This window comes from Leptodactylus fuscus, chromosome 3, assembly GCF_031893055.1.
Source record: "Leptodactylus fuscus isolate aLepFus1 chromosome 3, aLepFus1.hap2, whole genome shotgun sequence".
Classification (NCBI taxonomy): Eukaryota; Metazoa; Chordata; class Amphibia; order Anura; family Leptodactylidae; genus Leptodactylus; species Leptodactylus fuscus.
In genome coordinates, this window is record NC_134267.1 from 81,745,920 (window position 1) to 81,766,441 (window position 20,522).

General features: G+C 41.6%; 1 protein-coding gene across 2 annotated transcripts; it reads left to right on the top strand.

Annotated features, from left to right (window-relative positions):
• Positions 1 to 1,792: 1,792 nt before the first annotated feature.
• Positions 1,793 to 20,168, top strand: LATS1 (large tumor suppressor kinase 1). 2 transcript variants are annotated; one of them, XM_075267855.1, is made up of 8 exons: positions 1,794 to 1,955; positions 4,558 to 5,037; positions 6,722 to 6,866; positions 7,796 to 9,279; positions 16,092 to 16,674; positions 16,940 to 17,122; positions 17,998 to 18,104; positions 18,969 to 20,168. In XM_075267855.1, the coding sequence occupies exons 2-8, from the start codon at positions 4,693 to 4,695 to the stop codon at positions 19,482 to 19,484; spliced, it is 3,363 nt and encodes a 1,120-aa protein (XP_075123956.1). In that variant the 5' UTR covers positions 1,794 to 1,955; positions 4,558 to 4,692; the 3' UTR covers positions 19,485 to 20,168. The 2 variants fall into 2 exon arrangements, 1 of the variants encoding a protein (XP_075123956.1); XR_012715322.1 differs by lacking the exons at positions 16,940 to 17,122; positions 17,998 to 18,104; positions 18,969 to 20,168 and adding an exon at positions 11,297 to 11,356 and having other exon boundaries at positions 1,793 to 1,955; positions 16,092 to 16,116.
• Positions 20,169 to 20,522: the final 354 nt, after the last annotated feature.

Consider the following 20,522-nt stretch of genomic DNA (forward strand, 5'->3'; position numbering starts at 1 on the left):
CACAAGGATGTTGCGTCCTTGCTAGATACATCTTTGAGCCCTGAGCCTCTCTCTGAATAAAACAAAGGACTGTAAAACTGTAGTGTGAAGCTAGCTGCTGCTCGAAAACCGACTCCAGCGCCGCCTCTCTCTTCTTCTGCATCCTCCCCTTCCTTCTTCGGCTGGATGTCGGACGCCTGCGCAGTACGCTCTGTTCGGCGAACTTCGCCGAACAGAGCGTACTGCGCAGGCGTCCGACATCCAGCCGAAGAAGGAAGGGGAGGATGCCGAGGAAGACAGGAGGCGCTGGCGTTGGTTTTTGAGCAGCAATGGGGACGCCCCCATCGCATCTCCTGCGCTGGAGGATGCCCACATCGCTGCGAGAGAACTAATTAACATACCGGTACAAACCAGTATTTCGAACGAACGGCATGGCGGAGAGCACTTCCAAAGATAGGAGACGAATAGCCTTTCTAAAGGCTATTCCGACGTGTTACCTAGAAAAAAAAGTTTTTTAATGGTAGAATCCCTTTAAGGCCAATCACAATTTCTCTAAAGAACACCTTATTTTGCTTAGCACACATAGTAACCTACTTTATTAATACACTTTTTGTAAACTTTGTTTTCCAAATGTAATAAAAAACCAATGCAAGAAAGATAAACAAAGTTTCGCCTTTCACCTCAATATAGCACATACATAATATACATGTAAGTATATAAACCCGTGTTGGTGAATCTATGGCATGTGTGCCAGAGGGGGCACTTACAACCCTCTCTGTTGACACATGTGCTGTCACCCCATCCTTGATCACTCACTAATGTGGAATTCTAGTACAGGATTCTCTGTTAGTGAGCAAGTGCTTCTTTCAGCTATATGTGCAAATGCACATACAACTGAAAACTGTCGGTGTAGGCCCTGGACCCACAGCTTACACTGACAGCAGTGTGACCTATGCCCCAACAGAGGCGCAATGATGTGATTCATCAGCGCCTGCAGTGATAAAAGAAGAAAGACACCCGGTCGCTCCTTGTGGAAGGTATGGTAAGTAACATAATATACTGGAGCATATAACACTGTGTGGAGGTCCACTGTGGAGCATATAACAATGCGTGGGGGGGCCCACTTTGAAGCATAAAATACTGTGTTGAAGGGCCACTGTGGAGCATAAAATACTGTGGAGACCTACTGTGGAGCATAAACTACTATGTGGGGGCAAACTGTGGAGCATAAAATACTGTGTGGGAGACCCACTGTGGAGCATAAAATACTGTGTACAGTATATAATACCGTGTGGGGTCCCACTGCGGAGCATATTATAATGCTTGGGGGTCATGGTGGAGAATATTATACTGCGTGGGGAACACAGTGGAGCATTATTTACTGTTTGGCAGCCACCGTGGAGCACATTGTACTGTCTGGGGGCCACTGTGGAGCATAATTTACTATTTGGCAGCCACCGCGGAGCACATTGTACCACATGCGAGCTCTTCAAGAGTTTATATCACACAGTATTTGTTTTATAGCAGATGTAATATTAATACAGGCTGTAATAACATTTCACAGTCACAATAAATTTGCGATGTTGGCGCTTTGTGATAAATTTGTGGGTTTTAGGTTGCAGTTTGGGCACGAGGTCTCTAAAAGGTTCGCCATCACTGACATATCTAGAAATCTATGTACATAAGCACACATACACCTCACATTCTTTTTCTTCCAGTGATCTAGAAGATAAATTCTATGACTATTTCCTTCTCCATCCTGCACAGACACTGCCCTGTATGAAGTGCTGATGGTCAAGGTATCATGGACATTCATGCAGTGACGTAATGACGTAGAGGGCGGAGTCGGGTGTCGGCGGATGACAGTGGGAGGAACAGGAGAAAAGGAAAAATAGCAACATCCGGGAACCTGGCAAGCACAGGAGCGAGGCGCAAAATGGCCGCCCGGAACTGAGCTAGGTCTTCAGAAGTTGATGGTGAGTAAGTTGAGTTAATAGACAAAGCAGCGCTCGGGAGTTGCTGATGCCATTGTGGCGGCATCTAAGTCACTGTGCGCTCAGGGGACAGGCGAAGATGGAACCGTGGTAGCGAGTCCGGCACTGATCGCGGGGCTGCAGCTGTCGGGGGGCAGATTCTGTCTACCTCGGAGTTTTGCCGCTTTTGTTATAAGAGCAGAGTTTGACTATGTAGTAATGCGGCAGATTGTGCTCGCCGTGCCTCCGCCCGGAATGTGCAACACCCCCCTCACCAGACGCCGCTCCGCCGTGTGCTGTGTATAACTTTATTGACAGTATATTGAAGCGAGCAACGCGCACGTCCAGAACAAAGAGCCCGAAACGCCGAGATGACGACCGAGTAGTGGAAACCCCCTATGTGGCCTTGAGTTTCCGTGCTCCACCTTGTGCACAATCCCACCTTACTGCATTACTAGTGTTACCCCATAGCCGTGAATGTGGCGTACCTTCATGGTGCTGCCAGATGTTGTACCAGTGGCGGATGCCGGCGTTTTCTCTTCAGCGTAGGCTCTGTTCACATTAGTATTATGTCCTCAGGTTGTAATGAATCCAGGATCCCTTTTACAAAGTTTACGACTGGTCCCTCCTGATGGTGTCTATTGGTCACTGATGGTGCCTGACTAGATTCGGGACGTTTTGACAGCAAGACATAGGCAGTGTAGACTTCAATGTTCTTACTGTCACCAATACAGAAAGAACTCACCTAGACTACCAGTGTGAACAGAGCCTTCTGAGATAGTTTCCAACACTCGCTGCCTATGATGGTGTCTCAACAATTCCCATATAAAAATGTATTAAATACTGAGATACACAATGGGACAAATATACTAATAAATATGCACCACAATGTTTGCACAATTTGTGCCGTTAGACTGGTGTACTTGCTTTGCACCTCTTTTTCTATGTCTTTTAGGCACTTTCTAGCAGTTTGTGCACCTTGTATGACATGTGGGCAGGGCTTCGTGAAAAGGGGTTGTGGATTTAATATGCTAAACTGTGAGCCAGACACATCTGGTGCAGGTTTATAATGTCTAGTCTAACTTTGCACTGTCTAAAACTTACGATTGTCTTAGTTTATCGGTCTTTTTCATTCATCTCCGGTTACCAGAGAGTAGTGAGTGCATTGTACGAGGCCAGAGGATGGTTATGGTGCACTTACATGTTGCAGATCGGTGGAGAAATTTTTTAATCTATCCCATCCGTCTGAACGAGGCTTGCAAAGACAACCCTATATTGAGGCAAGGGATAGATTTTCAGTCACAGCAATCTGCCACATGTGAATATACCTTTAGAGATTAGTTGTTTGACAGCAGGAGTGAAGAAAACAGTTCTGAAGGTTTTACAAAGGACGTGACTTGACAAAAACTGCATAAACACAAAACCAATTTACATTTTTAAAATAGAGAAAAAAGGTAATAAACTTGGGTTTCTTCTACCAGTCTCCCCCTCGTGGTATTTTTTTTTGGACAGTCATTGACTTAATGTCACAAAAACATCGTAAGATGTTTTCATAACTCTTTATCAAGACTAAAATAAGTAACTGTGATATAAACATCATTTATCATCATCCTCCCAGTTCACTATTAGCAGCATAAGTCTTTTTTTGGGGTCATCCTATTTCTGATGATCATTTTACCGGTAGTGTGAACATAGCTTAAGTCGTGAGTTCAATGTTTATTCTTTTTTTATGGTTACAATATTCTGTTCTGTCTAGTATCCGTGATCCTTTTGGTTATTGTTATTCGTTTTCTTGTTTCTTTGCTTCATTGCTAGGAGATACAGTTTATGTATTAATGTTGCGATCTGTACATAAAACTCCTTTGTAGAGATCTTTTTCTCTGTTCTGAGCGCTTTGTCTGTTCTCTAGTTTTCGTTCATGTTATTGTGAGACCATGAAAATGTTAATAAGTGTTACACCACACATTTTATCATTAAGCACTCTTATACCCTTATCCACAGAAATATGGTATCGGTATCAGAGCCGCGTTTGTCTGGCCACCTGGACCCCCAGTGATGAAGAGAATGGGGCACCAAAAGTCCACAATGTCTCCTTCTTGTGAATGGAGCACTAGGGCGCTCTTGTGAGTGACACTCAACTTATAGTGTAGCTGGAAATTACAGTCCTGTCGGCCCTATGGCATTGTGTAGCATTGGCCACACAAGCACACTTGTGCTGCATTCAGGAGGAGGCATGGGAGACTTTCAGCTCCCCATTCTCATCACTGGGAGCCCTTCACTGGTCTCTAGTACCTTGTCCCCATCTCAACACATGGCATTATAGGCTTGTAATCATCCAGCCTGTATAATGTGGTTGAGGTAGGTATCATATCCCGTCTGTCAAGACAAGCTTAAGAAGTAGAGACCAGTAGGGGAATGAGGATGAGTAAATCTTATTTATTATTTTTTCCTACCTTTAAGCGCATGGTTGCGTTTTTATTTTTTAGATACTAAACATATTTGATATAGCACTCCTGATATTGTTAATGCAGTGTTGCTGTTCTTGTATGATGATGATATTAACATGTTCATTGTTCCATTACTTACTGTCTTATTTATATCACAGGTCCAGATACTGCAAGATATTGGCACCAAGAAGTCACTCTTCCATTACAACTGATCTTATTGATTCTACAATATACAATTGACTTCAAATTTTAGCTTTGTCTCTGTAAGAAGTCACATTAATACATGTGTTTTCATGAAGAGGGGGGAGAAACCAGAGGGCTACAGGCAAATGAGGCCTAAAACATTCCCGGCAAGCAATTGCCCAGGCAATAGCAAACAGATGCTGCTGGAAATACGTGAGAGCCTCCGCCATTTACCCAAACCATCTGATGCTGGGAAGGCTGAGCAGGGGCCAACTAAGGCCGAAGATCCAAGGCAGGGTCGTAATCCTCCTAAGTTTGTTACCTACCACAAAGCTTTGGCTGAGATTCGCAACTCTTTGCAGCCTTTTGCTAACTCTACAAATGTTTCTCAGAGGGGTGGAAATGAAGTGAATCGAAAAATGCTTCACGATCTGCAAGCTGCTGGGTTTGATGAGGTAACCTATCTTAAGCTTAATGTGTGAAAAAAAGCAAAAAAAAAAAAAAAAAATTTTTAACTTTTATCTTTGCCTATAGGATTGGTGATAAATGTCTGCTCAGTATGGGCTCACAGTAGTTACTAGAACACCAACCTTCTTCCAGTGAACAGTTGAGTTTGAATGGAGCATCAGTCGAGCATGCATGCTGATGCACCATTCAGAGTTTATGAAACTGTCAGAGACCGCCATCTTCAGCGCCTAGCTGTTTCTATCAGTTCTTTTGACACTGGAGTATCTGGGAGTGTGTGTAGCCATCACTCCTTTCAAATGCTTCAGAGAAGGTGGCGAAGGAGCTATAACCTTCCTAGGTAAGTAGACCTATACTCATCTTTTGAGGAGTATAGGTCTAGTTACCTAGGAATGTTATAGCATGCATACACTTCTTTACATGATGGAGAGTATAGGACAACTTGGCATTATAGGCTTGTAATCATCCAGCCTGTATAATGAACCCTGGCTACTTATCCCCTAAGTTGTAAACTGCCCATATAAGGGTTATATTTTGTAGGGGTCTCTGCCAAGGAATATATGTAGTCCACTCTCACTCCTAGTGACTTGTTATTTAGTTGATATCTGTTTTCTGATCCTGATACATTTGGGGACCAGATATTTGGAAGACCTTAATGTTTGGGAGTTTAACTATATAAGTAGGGCTGAAGAACTTAAACTACTCAGCCTGTTATCGGGAAGTTACTCCCTACTACTATTTTACCTTCACTTTGGGCACTATTACCGTAGCGTACCATAGCGCTTTACAGTCAGAAGGGCGTTCCTGACAATCAGGGCTCGTTCACATCTGCGTTGTGCTTTCCGTTATGCAGGTTTCCGTTTCCTGCATAAAACAGAGCAGGATACGGAAACCTGCAGGAGACTTTCTCACCCATTCATTTGAATGGGTGAGAAAGCTGTCCGGCCATGAGCGACGGTGAGCGTCTTGCGCTCTCCGCCGCGAAACCGGGTTTTTTAATCCGGACAGAGTCGGACATGCAGTACTCTGTGTCCGGATTAAAAAATCCGGTTTTGCGGCGGAGAGCATAAAACGCTCACCGCCGCTCACGGCCGGACCCGGTCTGTGCTTTGCGTCTTCTGGCATGTGTGAACCTAGCAGGTGTGAACCTAGCGTTAGTCCGGAACGTCCTTCTCCACAGCAGTGCCTATTGCGCTGTAGAGTGTGAGCTCAGAGGAACGCCCCCTCCCCTCCTGATAATACTCGTCTATGGACGAGTACTGTGAGCAGAGGTAGGGGGGCGTTCCTCCCCGCTCACACTCTACAGCGCGATAGCCACTGCTGTGGAGAAGGACGTTCCTGACTGACTGTCAGGAACGCCCTTCTGACTGTAAAGCGCTAGGGTACCAGGACTGATAGCGCTTTACCCGGGGCACAGATCGGGAAAGCAGATAGTGTGCTGAATTCAGCGCACTGTCGGCTTTCTAGCAATATATGGAACTGCCTGTACCCAATCTGATGAAAGGTCCTCTTTAAGTCTTACAATTACTCCTTCAGTGAAACTATAATTTTGAGTAATTACCCATCAGGGATAATATATCAACTATAGACTGGTATGATTTATTGATCATTTTAAATGTTTTTAGTTTTCTGTCCTTTTTCACAGTTTATCTTAAATCTTGTTTTGCTTTTTAGGATATGGTGGTAAGAGCTTTACAACAGACGAATAGTCGCAGTATAGAGGCAGCAATTGAATATATCAGCAGGATGAGCTGTCACGATTCATATAGGGAAACGCCAATTGCTGCAAGATCACACAACACTGGAATGATACAGTCAGGTAAATCCTCCATAATGAGAAGCATCCTTCATAATGAGATCCAGTCTTCATAATGAGTTCTCTGTTGAAGGCTATAATGCATAAGGCATGCTCACTATGTCTTAGACAAATACTGTTCCAGTTCTGTATTGTACATTACTGCGCAAAAGCTTTTTAGGCAGGTTTGGAAATAATGCTACAAAGTAAAAATGCTATCTATACTGTGCAGGGGTGACTAACATGGCATTATACTGTGCGGGCAGCAAGTATGGCATTATACTGTATTGGGGATAACTAATGTAGCATTATACTGTGTGGAGTGGGGGACAGATATGGTGTTAAACTCTGGGAGGGGGTGCTAATGTCACCTTAACTGTGCAAGGAGCACTAACGGCATTGTACTGTGGGGAAGGGGGGCACAAAAGACACAGTATGATTCATCATTAGTGCCCCCATACATAATTCACATCAACAGAGCCCTCTGCACAAGAACCCCTGTGTGAAGGCAGCAGGGATGAGGCAGCTGGCTTCACTACTGCACATAGATGCACTGCTACGAACACCGGGTGCTGCAGCATCCATCTTCAGTCCACACCCAGCGTCCATCTGGAGTTACAGAAATTTTAAGGGAGATGTTTGGAAAAATGCTGCTGGTAACATTTTTCCATCCAGCTGAGGCACAGATTCAGCACCAGAACTGATGCCTCTTGTGCCAAAACTGATCCCATAGAAAACTATGGGATCTTTTCTGTCATCTATTTCATTCCCTCCAGCTCATGTGGACCATAATAATTTATATATGTAAACGTACCCTAAAATGTATCACAACCACATAAGATGATTAGCCGGTGCCTTGTCTTAGGAATATTCTTATGTAAATGTATTAGTTCTTCAGTAGTTGCATAATATGTATTTAGCCCTAAAATCCTTGACAATTTGACTTTTTGCAGGTAATATTCAGCATTCCGTTAATCGTCGGCAAAGCTGGAAAGGGTCGAAGGAGTCCTTAGTTCCCCCAAGACACATATCACCTTTATCTGACAGTGTTGTTTATGGAGCATCAGAAATTCAGAATACACAGACTGATATGGGAAGGCCTTTATCTGGATCAGGCCTTCCATCATTTACCCAGGCACTTCCAGTGAATGGGCAGAGAGTCAATCCACCACCACCACCACAAGTAAGAAGTGTTACTCCACCTCCACAGCCGCCACCCAGAGGTACTGCTCCATCTCCACAATCATGGGAACCAGGCTCGCAGACAAAGCGCTACTCTGCTAATATGGATTTTGTTATTTCCCGTATTTCTCCAGTTCCACCTGGGGGCTGGCAGGAGGGGTATGCACCACCAAACATGAACTCTGCGCAGATTATTAACCCACAGTCTCAAGCACAGAGAGCTATTAATCCTGTACCTGTAGGAAGACAGCCCATCATAATGCAAACCTCTAGCACCAGTAAATTTGGTTATTCTGGAAGGCCTGGCATACAGAATGGTAATGGACAATCTGAGTACATAACACACCAAGGAAATAACAATGTGGGCAGGAACCAGCCACCACCTTATCCTATGTCAAATGGTCCAAACAGTGCACCATTGCAAATGCAAGGAAGTAATGGACCAATGTCTCCTTCTGCTTATAATAATGGAAATCTTCCCTCATCGATGCTAGTACCAAATCGAAATAGCCACAACTTGGAAATGTACAACTTGGGCATTCCAGGCCATCCAACTTCATGGCCCCAGTCCTCGTCAACACAGCCCCCTCAAGCAAATCATGACATGCCATCATGGCAAAATAATATCCCTGTACGGTCCAACTCTTTCAATAATCCAATGGGAGTTCGCCAAGTGCATCCCGCTAATACTCAGCCTTCTGCCACAACTGTGACTGCAATCACACCTGCCCCTATACAGCAACCCGTAAAGAGTATGCGAGTATTAAAACCAGAACTTCAAACTGCTCTGGCACCTGCACATCCATCTTGGATGACACAGAGTGTACAACCCGGACACTACTCAGAAGTGACTACACATAGCAATCCTTTGCTGCCACCACAAGCTGAAGCTCCAAATTATCAGGGGCCACCACCACCATATCCAAAGCACTTACTACAGCAAAACACAACTGGTTATGAGACTGGTTTGAAACCTGGTAAAGAAGACTCCCCTTTGTCTTCCAGTATCCAAGAAGAAGGGGATAAGAACATTGACACCGTTGCTGAAGCCACAGAAAAAGAAAAGAAACAGATCACAACTTCACCTGTGCCTGTAAGGAAAAATAAACGGGATGAAGAGAGAAGGGAATCTCGCATACAAAGCTATTCTCCTCAAGCATTTAAGTTCTTCATGGAGCAACATGTGGAAAACATACTAAAATCCCACCATCAGCGACTGCATCGAAAGAAGCAGCTGGAAAATGAAATGTGCAGGGTAAGAATGCAATTTTCCCTATATTTTCTGAATAAAAGTAATTTAAATAGCTTAAGGGTTGTTCCCATGATATACCGTATTTTTCGGACTATAAGACGCACCTAGGTTTTAGAGGAGGAAAATAGGGAAAAAAAATTTTGAAGCAAAAACTGGTAAAATATTTAATATATGGGAGTTGTAGTTTTGCAACAGCTGCAAGGCCACATTGACAGGTGACCCTGCAGCTGTACGGGGATGCATAGAGCGTTTTTTTTGCGGGGCCAGCTGTAATTTTTAGTTATACCATTTTGGGGGATATCTATTGCTTAGATCACCTTGTATTGAAAAAAAAAACAGGAGGTGATTTAGAACTTTTATTTATTTCATATTTTTAAAGCTTTTTTTTTTTTTTTTTTTTTTACTATTTTATTCCCCCCCAGGGGCTTGAACCTGCGGTCACTTGATCGCAAGTCCCATAGACAGCAATACAACTGTATTGCCGTCTATGGGACATTCTGTCTATTAGTATTACGGCTGGTCATAGAGACCAGCCGCAATACTAATATAGCCGTGACAGGCCGGGGAGCCTCATTAGGCTCCCGGCTGTCACCCGAACAGGTCGGCTCCTGCGATATCGCCGCGCAGGAGCCGGCCTGCAACTCTACAGGTACGGGGCCGGTGGGGACCGGCCCCGGGGGAGAAGGGGCCACCGATACTGACCCGGCATCCGCTGTACTAGAGAGGCGGATGCCGGGGAGGGATAGACGCCGGGGCCTGAGACATCGCTACGATCCTCTGCCCTGCATGAAGCCCTGCCCTGCAGGGCAGAGGAGCGCAGCGATGTCTCAGGCCCCGGCACCTGTAATGGCGCCTATCACTTGCCGGCTTCCGTCTCTCTATTACAGCGGATGCCAGGCGCCACCTTCAGACTATAAGACGCACCCTTCTTTTCCCCAAAAATTTTGGGGAAAAAAAGTGCGTCTTATAGTCCGAAAAATACGGTAACAATTTGGCACATTGAATGTATATGCCAATCCAGAGACTGAAATACCCGACATGACTTCAGCATGTCTCTTGCTCACTGGTGTTGTCAATGACTTGTTGTGAAGGCATATACATGACAGAGAGATTGACATATCCTACCAATATGCCAGCACCTAGTTCAGGGGAAAAACATTTTATCAAACCATACGCATAAGATAACTGCAAGCTGAAACCCTTTTTTTTAAAGATACATTTACACAACCATGTGCTTGTACCTGGTCTGCGGTAAAACTGCACAGATGTCACTCATTTGCTGCCCGTGCCTCAACTGGCCAATCTTTTCATCTACTGAGCCTGGGCTTCAAAACTGACCGGTATAGGACCTGCCCTGAGCTCACTGCTGTATACATGGGCCCCTTATTATACATGGGGTGCATGTATGGGGCATAGGTATGAATAGATCAATGTACTAGTTGTGAAATAAACAGCTAGCATACTGACAAAGCACATGGTCGTGTGCATAGAGCCTTATTCCCAGCTCCCTGTTCTCTCACCCATGCTGCCAGATGTAGGGCAGCACTGATCTATCAAAGAGAGGCAGAATATTGCACAAGTCGAAGTCTGAGGCAATGGGGCAGTGTAAATTATAGGCAAAACCCATCAACAATTACCTAATGTGTATTGTTAACTTTTATTTGTTACTTATTCTGTCCTTAAAATGGTAGATATACTTGCCATAGAAACGTGAAAACTAAACAATTTCTATCTATTCCATTGTGAGGCCTCCATTACTGAAATTTATCGTTTTACTTATGTTCAGTCTTTAGACTATTGGTCATGGTCAGTATATTAATGATCCTATTTTAATGGACGGCCATGTATTCCGTATGTATTCAGGTTTGCTTAGACAATGATGTTAATGATAAAGGCATAGTCTATATATATGTTATTACATCTTATTTTAACAATTGTTGATTTCACTACATTTTCTTCTGACTGCTTGTCTTCTCTTAGATTTTCTATATCTTTCTTCCTTTTCCCCACTCACTAACAGATGGTTTAAACAGTTAAGGTTGGAGCTTGGCTGAGCTCTTCAAGCCGCCTCCATTACTGGGTAGGCAAGTAAACGCCAGCGCCATGGTGCTGTGGTAACAATAGCATGATCTTCCTAGGCTGCTGCATGTGAATCCTTTGTGATAATAATGTAAGCATGAGGTTGACCATGTCACAGACTCCTGCACATTTAACATCCAGACTTAAAAGATTCAATATTTTATGCTTGCGTTTATAAATTTATTTTGCACAGCCATGTAACAACTACTCATCTGTGTGCCATATGTTTCAGAATTGTATGAAATGGGTTTTATTTATCTCCCTCACGTTTTGTCCATTTTAGTTATTTGGTCTCTTTTGGTCAGATGGCGGTGCTTGGGATTTTGTTGATGCTGGATAAATTAATCTATGGAAATGACAAGTGTGACTATTACAGAAATCCTTTTTATGCCTAGAACTTGTGCTTCACATTGTCAGCATGGCAGTAATCGTATTTGTGATGCTCCTTTAATGGGTGTTCAGGTTCCAGAAGTAAAAAGTTTTGCAGAAATTTTCAAATTATCTGCTGAAATGGGTCGTTTTTGAAGGGCTTTCTCCACCAATAACTCTTATTCCATAGATAAGAATAAGCCAAATGCGAACACAGCCCAACTCGCATATATGGGCAACGATCTCCATTCATTCCTGGAAACACTCCCGTGCACGGATCCTGATCCCCTCGGCTTGGGGCAACGTTGAATAGAAAAAAGAAGCAAAAAAACAGGTCCAGCAATCGAAGAGGAATCCATTGATAATTAAAACTTAACTTTTAATGTTGATGCATGAAAAAAATACAAGATTATGAGCAAACAATCATGATCAAAAAACATTCCATGGGTTAGACTGTCGTGTTTCAGAACCTTTCAGTGCCTTAATCATAGTCTGAGACTATGGCTAAGGAACTCAACGGTTCTGAAATGCGTCAGTCTAATAATAATAATAAATTTTACTTATATCGCGCCAACATATTCCACAGCAGTGTACAATTTGTAGGGTTCAAGTACAGACAAAAAAGATACATTACAAAGAAATAGTCACTTCACACAATGGTACTGAGGCTACTGCTTGCAGGAGCTTACAATTTATGGGGTAGAGGGGGTGACACAAGCGGTAGCAGGGGTGGCATCGGAGGTAGCATCACTTATACAATGGTCAGACAATTTTATAATAGAGGTTACTGTCAATAAACAAACATAACTGTATGAGCCATCACAACTCTTGTCCTTTAACGTGCAGATGGTGCCTGGACTTATAAAATTAGCCTGAAACGGGGGGGTAATCTGGGAGCGGCTACACAGGAGGGTTCGTTTTATGGATTCTAATTAGGCAACAGAAGGGTTTACATTAGTAATTGTGATAGGCTTGTCTGAAAAGATGTGTCTTTAGTTTGCACTTGAAGCTGTAGAAATTGGAAGTTAATCTGATTGACTGAGAGCATTCCAGAGAAGTGGTGCAACTTGGGAGAAGTCTTGTATACGAGCGTGGGAGGTTCTGATAATAGAGGATGTAAGTGTTAAGTCATTGAGTGAACAGAGAGCACAAGTTGGGCGATAGACAGAGACAAGGGAGGAAATGTATGGAGGTGCAGCATTATGGAGAGCCTTGTGGATGAGAGTGATAACTTTATATTTTATTCTATAATGAATAGGCAGCCAGTGTAGTGACTGGCACAGACCAAAGGCATCGCTGTAGCGTCTAGCCTGATAGATGAGCCTGGCCGCTGCATTCAGAATGGATTGTAGAGGGGAGAGTTTAGTGCGGGGAAGACCGATTTAGTAAGGAGTTACAGTAGTCAAGGCGAGAATGAATCAGAGACACTATAAGTGTCTTTAATGTATCTCTGGTAAGGAAACCCATGTCTAATCCATGTATCAACATTAACAGTTAAGCTTTAATTATCATTGGATTCCTCCTCGATTGCTGGACCCGGTTTTTGCTTCATTTTTCTTATTCCATAGAGACTGCAGAATTTCTGCAGTCCAGCTGCTGGATCATCCACAGACAGCAAAAACATTTGTCCTTTAGTGCTCCATGTAAATGGGATTGACTGTGATGGAAAAATACAGTTCTCCATCAGTCCCACAGTAGTAAGTGGAGCACACCACCACTTCATTTACATTGAGCATTCGAGGACCTTCGTTCTCATGGTCACTGTGGTCCCTTTGGTCAGACGATCAAACGCATATCCCCCCTTTCTGTGAATATGGGAGAAGCATTGTTTAGTGGGAAAACCTTTTAATTTAAATAAAGCCTTTTATCTGTCCAAATCATGTGATACACAGCTTCGTACAAGAAAAACTGCTCTGTATGATCATGACCTGGACAAGACAGGTTTTTATTCTCCTTTGAAATGTGGATTTACCATGAAGTTCCCATTAAACAGAGAACTTTAATTTTATTCGCTGTCATTGAATATCTTTTAAGAGAGCCTTCACACGGAGTAAACACACGTGTATTTTTGCAAAATACACGTGTAAAAATAAGACTCCCATTGACTTCAATGACATTTTTTACACGTGTAAAAATACGCCTGTAAAATGTCATTGAAGTCAATGGGAGTCTTATTTTTACACGTGTATTTTGCAAAAATACACACGCGTTTACTCCGTGTGAAGGCTCCCTTGGAGAAATCTGCTGAAAATGATGTCAGATTATCACAATGATGAAGTATTTGATCTCTGACCAACAAGAATGAAAATGCTGTATAGAATACATAGACCGCTTTGACACTGCTCATGTTTCTACATTTTTTTTTTTTTAATCTGATTTAAAGGGGTTGTTGTGACTTTTAGGTTGGGACCCTGCCGGACCAGTTGTCTTTAGAGACAGCAACACTCCCTAAGCATCACTTCTGTTTTACAGTTCATGTTTCACGTTTATCGCATGGCCTGTTCGCAGCTCAGTAACATACAATACCAAGTGCGACCACTGTACAAATGTTGCAATGCAGCACTTGGTAAGCACTGAAGAAGCTGCAGCGTTCTTGTGAACACTGTAGCCTTTTGAAACAGCTGTTTGTCAGGTGTCCCCTGGTGTGGAGCTCCTTGTCATCTTTAATTGAGTATTTATTTTAGTCTGGAAGACCCCTTTTAACCTTTGAGGTTTTAAGAGCTCAGCCTTTCATTATTTCAAGCTGTGCTGTAAATGGCTGCTGTGGCAACAAGCCTAAGTTTTAGATCAGATAGATCCGAAAAATAAGATTTTCCCTGACGTCGGAAATATGATCATTCTGCACAGCACTTGTGGTCAGAGAGCTCAAACATGTACAATGGGTTATCTGATAACAGGGAATTATTTATTTTTATTTTTTTTTACTTATTATAATCTCGCTCATTTCCATCATGCCAAGGTGTGCTAGAGATGCACAGCGATGCATGTGGCATGGCAAAAAGTCACTGACAACTAAAATCTAATGCTTTTCTATGGTGTTGTGATGTAACCTGCAAGTTTGTGTGATTGCAGCATGACAGTTGCAAGAAAAACCCAAACCCCACATTACTGGATTTTGATGGCATGTAACTTTTTCATGTGAGACTTCAGTTTGAAATGTTTGCAACTAACTGTTTTCTAAAATGATGTGCAGACACACAGCTGCTTTAGTCACACTGCGTAGCCTTAAGCTTATGCCAGGTTCACACTAGTGTCTCTTTTTCCGTTATTCGGGGAATCTGAACAATAGAGAGGCGGACCACTAAAACAGCCGTTACACATGGACAAAAGCTTGAAGTGGGGATCCAGCACACAAAAAACTTCTTTAAAATTTCATATTTATTGAAAAACTTGTGTTAAAAATATACACATAAGAATCCATCGATAGTGGTGGCCCCACTGACTGTAATTGGGTCTGTTGGGTGTCCCTCGTTTTGAAACAGAAACCGTCAGAATTAAAAGTGCTTAGTGCAGAACATTTTCCTCTACCGATTTTCGATGGACCCTGCGATGGAGACTCTGGTACAGATGTGAACGTAGTCTCAGGCTTCCAGAGCATGCTAGAAGACACCTTGCATCCCATTCTAAAATTGCAAAGTCCTAATAACCACAAAGTGCTGATGTGAAATCTTTGCTCTACAAATAAGCCATGTCTAGGGCCAAACCAGTCCCTCTCCATCCAGTTCATGTGATTATGTCAGCAGTGACATGACTGCAAAGTGCTGCCAGTCCTACTCTGTCCAAGCCCCTTGTCACAATGCCAACACCAACGGGAATAAAAGGCAGTCCTTCGTCAAGTGGTGGTGTGCCGATTTATTATGTTTTGTTTTTTTTTGTTTTTGTGTCAGTCTTGGGAGAAATGGTACTACTTGTACCAGTGGAATGACACATTTGAGTATCTTTACTCAAGCAAGTAAATTATTAAGTTCTCACTTCCAATCGTAAAGTTTGCTGCTGAACATTTTTTACCGTCAGATAATCTCTTTAACACGTCAGATCTTCATTTTGACATGTTCTTACCTAACCTTTTTGGAATCATTTGTTCTTTGGTGCTAATGGTAGTAAAACATGTAATACTGACTTCTATCCATTGGCAGATATCAGAAGGCATATGTAATGAATGTCTTTAATGAAGATTTTTTTGGTAGTCATACTGTGTCATCATAGATTATCCTTTATTTATAAAGATCCAGCATTAAAATATGTTAAAAAACTACTATATAATCCTATTTTAAAACTACTATATAATGACATTCACTTTTAGTTTGGTAGATGTCCCCAGAACCTAATCCTTATGACTGACGTTCTCATATTGTTCCTTTTAATAGGTGGGTTTGTCACCAGATGCTCAAGATCAAATGAGGAAAATGCTTTGCCAGAAGGAATCTAACTACATCCGACTTAAAAGAGCCAAAATGGACAAATCCATGTTTGTAAAAATCAAAACTCTGGGAATCGGGGCTTTTGGAGAAGTGTGTTTAGCCAGAAAGACAGATACAAATGCTTTGTATGCAATGAAAACTTTGCGGAAGAAGGATGTATTATTACGTAACCAAGTAGCCCATGTGAAGGCTGAACGAGATATCTTGGCAGAGGCAGATAATGAGTGGGTAGTACGACTTTACTACTCTTTCCAGGACAAAGACAACCTGTACTTTGTCATGGATTATATTCCAGGTGGGGATATGATGAGCCTTCTTATTCGCAAAGAGGTTTTTCCTGAAGATTTGGCCCGGTTTTACATAGCAGAGCTCACCTGTGCTGTTGAAAGTGTCCATAAAATGGGCTTCATTCACCGTGACATCAAACCTGATAATATCCTTATTGATCGTGATGGGCATATTAAACTCACTGATTTTGGCCTGTGTACAGGATTTCGATGGACACACGATTCAAAATACTATCAGAGTGGTAAGGATTAAACTTAACATTTTAAACATTTGACTTGGACATATGGGTATATTTTATTGGAGAACAGGGCTCTACTATAAGGTGTGTCTCTTGCTCTTCAGCACCATCGGTATTACAGGAACACCATGAATTTTATAATGTATTCAGTGGGTTGTGAGGGTACGTTCTCATTGAAGAGACTGCTGTTTACGGCTTATCCTAAGGAATTATGGGAAAAGGTATGCAAATAGTTATTTTTGCTTTCTAACTCTTTGTTCTGGTTTAGGAGACCACTTGAGACAAGATAGCATGGATTTCAGCAGTGAATGGGGTGACCTAGCAAATTGCAAGTGCAGTGACAGACCGAAGCCTCTTGAGTGGCGAGCAGCAAGACAACATCAACGCTGCTTGGCACACTCCCTGGTTGGCACTCCTAACTACATCGCACCAGAGGTGCTATTGCGTACAGGTAAAGAGATGGTCGCATCTCAAATGTTATCTAGAATTCCACTTTAATATTTTCATTTTTTTTAAATGTTGTGGGGGGTAAATTTAAAATTGTAACATAGTAGATGAGGTTGGATGAAGACACAGGTCCATCAAGTCCAACCTATAACCCTACAGTGTTTATCCAAACAATGATACAAAGGCAAAAGAAGATTTTTCAAAAACATTCTCACTCATAGATCTAAATTTAATAGTCTATTATAAAATTTATTACTAATACAAGTGATTATAAGTACTCCCATAAAATCAAACAATTTCTGAAATTTTAGTTACGCTTTAAATCACGTTTAATCATACTTTCGCAGATAAAGTTTGCTTTTAACTTTATGGAATTTAGTTTTTTTTCATTGAAGCCATACCCTTAGTGCACTTGGAAGCTCATTTGCATAATGATTAGAAAAAAAATCTCTAAAAAGATAGCAATTGGAAAAAAAAAAAAATAGCTGGAAAGCTTAAACATTGCCCTACATCAGTGGTTCTTAACCTTGTTTGAGGTACCGAACCCACCAGTTTCATATGTACAGTCACCAAACCCTTCTTTAGTGATCAAATTATTTTTTTCAAAATTCAAGACATAGGTATATGTTGGTTTTTTTTGTGTTTGTTTTTTTACTGATACACAAGATGAACCATGCATATGGCCTAGGGTTCGACCGAACCCTGGTTAAGAACCACTGCCCTACTCATTTAATGTAGTTTTTACTCGTGAGTGAAGTGGGAGCTGCCATTTAGCATCCTAGTACTGCAGGATAAAATTATGGTGCCAGAATGTAATGTCTGCAATCTGTTTTAGGATGGAGCCATGTGGAATAATGATTTATTTTTTTAATATTGTAGGATATACGCAGCTGTGTGATTGGTGGAGTGTCGGGGTCATACTCTATGAAATGCTTGTTGGGAAGGCTCCTTTCCATGCAGGGTCACCACTGGAAACGCAAATGAAAGTAAGATCAAATAGATTTCTCGTCATAGATCCTGAGTAGTTTGTAAAACTGTTTTCTATTGATGATACGTTCTACATACAGGATGACTCTGGCAGTGTTAGGCTGGGTTCGCACTACATGTAGAATTTTGCTGTCCGCTTGGAAAATGGGACATGGTTGTAAACGGGCACTTAAGGACACACACAGACACTAAATTACACAACGTAATATCCCATTTAAAGTAATGGAAATTGTAAACAGACACAGCTAGTGTCCCATGCTTAAATCTTGAGCAGACATTAGCTACGGACACTAGCTGTCAGACACCGACGCTAGTGTGAACCCAGCCTTACACGTTGCTTGGTCAAAGATTATAGTGTAGCACTGCATTTACTTTGTGATGAAAGAAAATGTTGTTGCGCTGTGACAATTATTGCAAAAATTCCAAACCTGGGAATATTGTATTGCAAATGGGTCGCTAACCAACTACATTTCGTTTCATCTATGCAATAGGGGCAGTACTACACTGCAAACTTTTTATGTGACGTTGCAAACGTAGCCATTTTAGTCATATCCTATGTGAATCGGGCCCTACAAATATTGTGGAGAAGATAACAAAATGCATAAGTGAATGAATTGAAAACATATTCAGACAGAACTGTACTATATTACTGGAATCGCCAAGTCACATGTCAAAATTTTGCTTAATTATGTTTTAGGATTTTATTAATAAGATGTAGGGGGTGTCATCTCTGGTGTTCTGAGTGATAGTTTACTTTCATTCATTATTTGTGTAATTTGTTTACAATATTCGTGTGTAGATTTTACATAATTCCAAGTCCATTATTTCTTTGAAAAATTAATGTATGTGTTTATTTATAAAAGGTAATAAAATGGCAGACAACTCTTCATATCCCTGCTCAAGCCAATCTCTCGCCAGAAGCCTCTGATTTAATCGTGAAGCTCTGCCGGGGTCCTGAAGATCGATTAGGCAAAAATGGTGTGGACGAGATAAAAGCTCACCCGTTTTTTAAGAGCATAGACTTCTCTAGTGACTTGCGTCAGCAACCTGCCTTGTATATTCCCACGATAACGCATTCCACAGACACTTCAAACTTTGACCCAGTAGATCCGGATAAACTATGGAATGATGAAGACAAAGATGGAAATAAGAATGACACCCTGAACGGATGGTATAAAAATGGCAAACACCCTGAGCATGCATTTTATGAGTTCACTTTCCGGAGATTCTTTGATGATAATGGACACCCATACAACTATCCTAAACCTTTTGAATATGACTCTGATGACACACAGGGAAATGGCTACCAACAATCTGATGCAGATGACAGTGGTCGTAGTGGGAAGAAACCTCCAAACAGGGACTTGGTATATGTATAAATAAGCCACAATCTAATATGTGGAGTCACCTATATGCTGTCATTTGTTTCAGGCAACGCTTATTTTTGCGACATTGGAAACCTCAAAAATCATGGAGGAGTGCTCTTATTGTGCAACCTCTAGTGCTCTAGCACTATTGGTAAAAATTTTAATAAGAAATCTATTTAAGCAGTAGTTGTTACTGCTCAATATTTTAGAGTGATGCTGGAATTCATCCCCACTGAATTTAACTATAAAAGAACATTTTTCTTATCGCAGCACCTTGTTTTTAAATGTTTCTGTGTTTTCAGATTACCCTTTCTATGTTTTATTGGGCACATGCTATAGTTCTTCAGAATGGACTGGGAGGTTTAATTTAATTTTAAACTGTAAAGGTACAAGTTTTGCAAGACAATGAGGGACATTTATATAAAAAAAAATCATTAAAAGTCTCATAATGGTTATATATCAATTTATGTATTTATGTAATTTCAAGTATTTATAACAAATCATAAAAATATTCAAATTGACGTTTGAGACATCTGGATCCTGTGGAGAGTGTTGACAAGAAAATATGGGTTGTTGGATACATCATCCACTGTCAGGTTTTTACCAAAAGCAGCCACTTGAGAATAGAATGTGCATATTAAAGGTTACGGAATATTTATTAAAGATGCATTGGTCCTGCTTCTGTCACCTTCATTTTGTTTTGACTGTAACGTGTTGCTTTTTGACATTGAACAGAACTTATTGTCCTAAAATTCAGATGAATTTGACTTCTTCATCTTGATGATTTTTTATTTTTTTCTATTTAAGGCGAGGGTCACATTAGCTCTCAGTCTCTGCTCGACTTCTCTCCTCCATATTTTTCCGCCCCTTTCAGGCAGAAACCCAGCAGACCCCATTATAGTCTTATGAGGTTCATGGGTTTCCAAAGGTAACCACTTTTCAAGAGGATTAGGGCCCCTTCACAAGGAGTTTACGCTCCGTGTATTCTGTCTACGCGCCGTATATTCTTTCCATTTTACAGGCCCCTTCACACGGAGTTTACGCTCCATG

Excerpts from the sequence above, each read along its gene's own strand:
- LATS1 (XM_075267855.1), top strand. The coding sequence starts at position 4,693 with ATGAAGAGGGGGGAGAAACCAGAGGGCTACAGGCAAATGAGGCCTAAA. Across the intron at positions 5,038-6,721 it reads AAGCTGCTGGGTTTGATGAG|GATATGGTGGTAAGAGCTTT; the intron begins GTAACCTATCTT and ends TTTGCTTTTTAG. Across the intron at positions 9,280-16,091 it reads TGGAAAATGAAATGTGCAGG|GTGGGTTTGTCACCAGATGC; the intron begins GTAAGAATGCAA and ends TCCTTTTAATAG.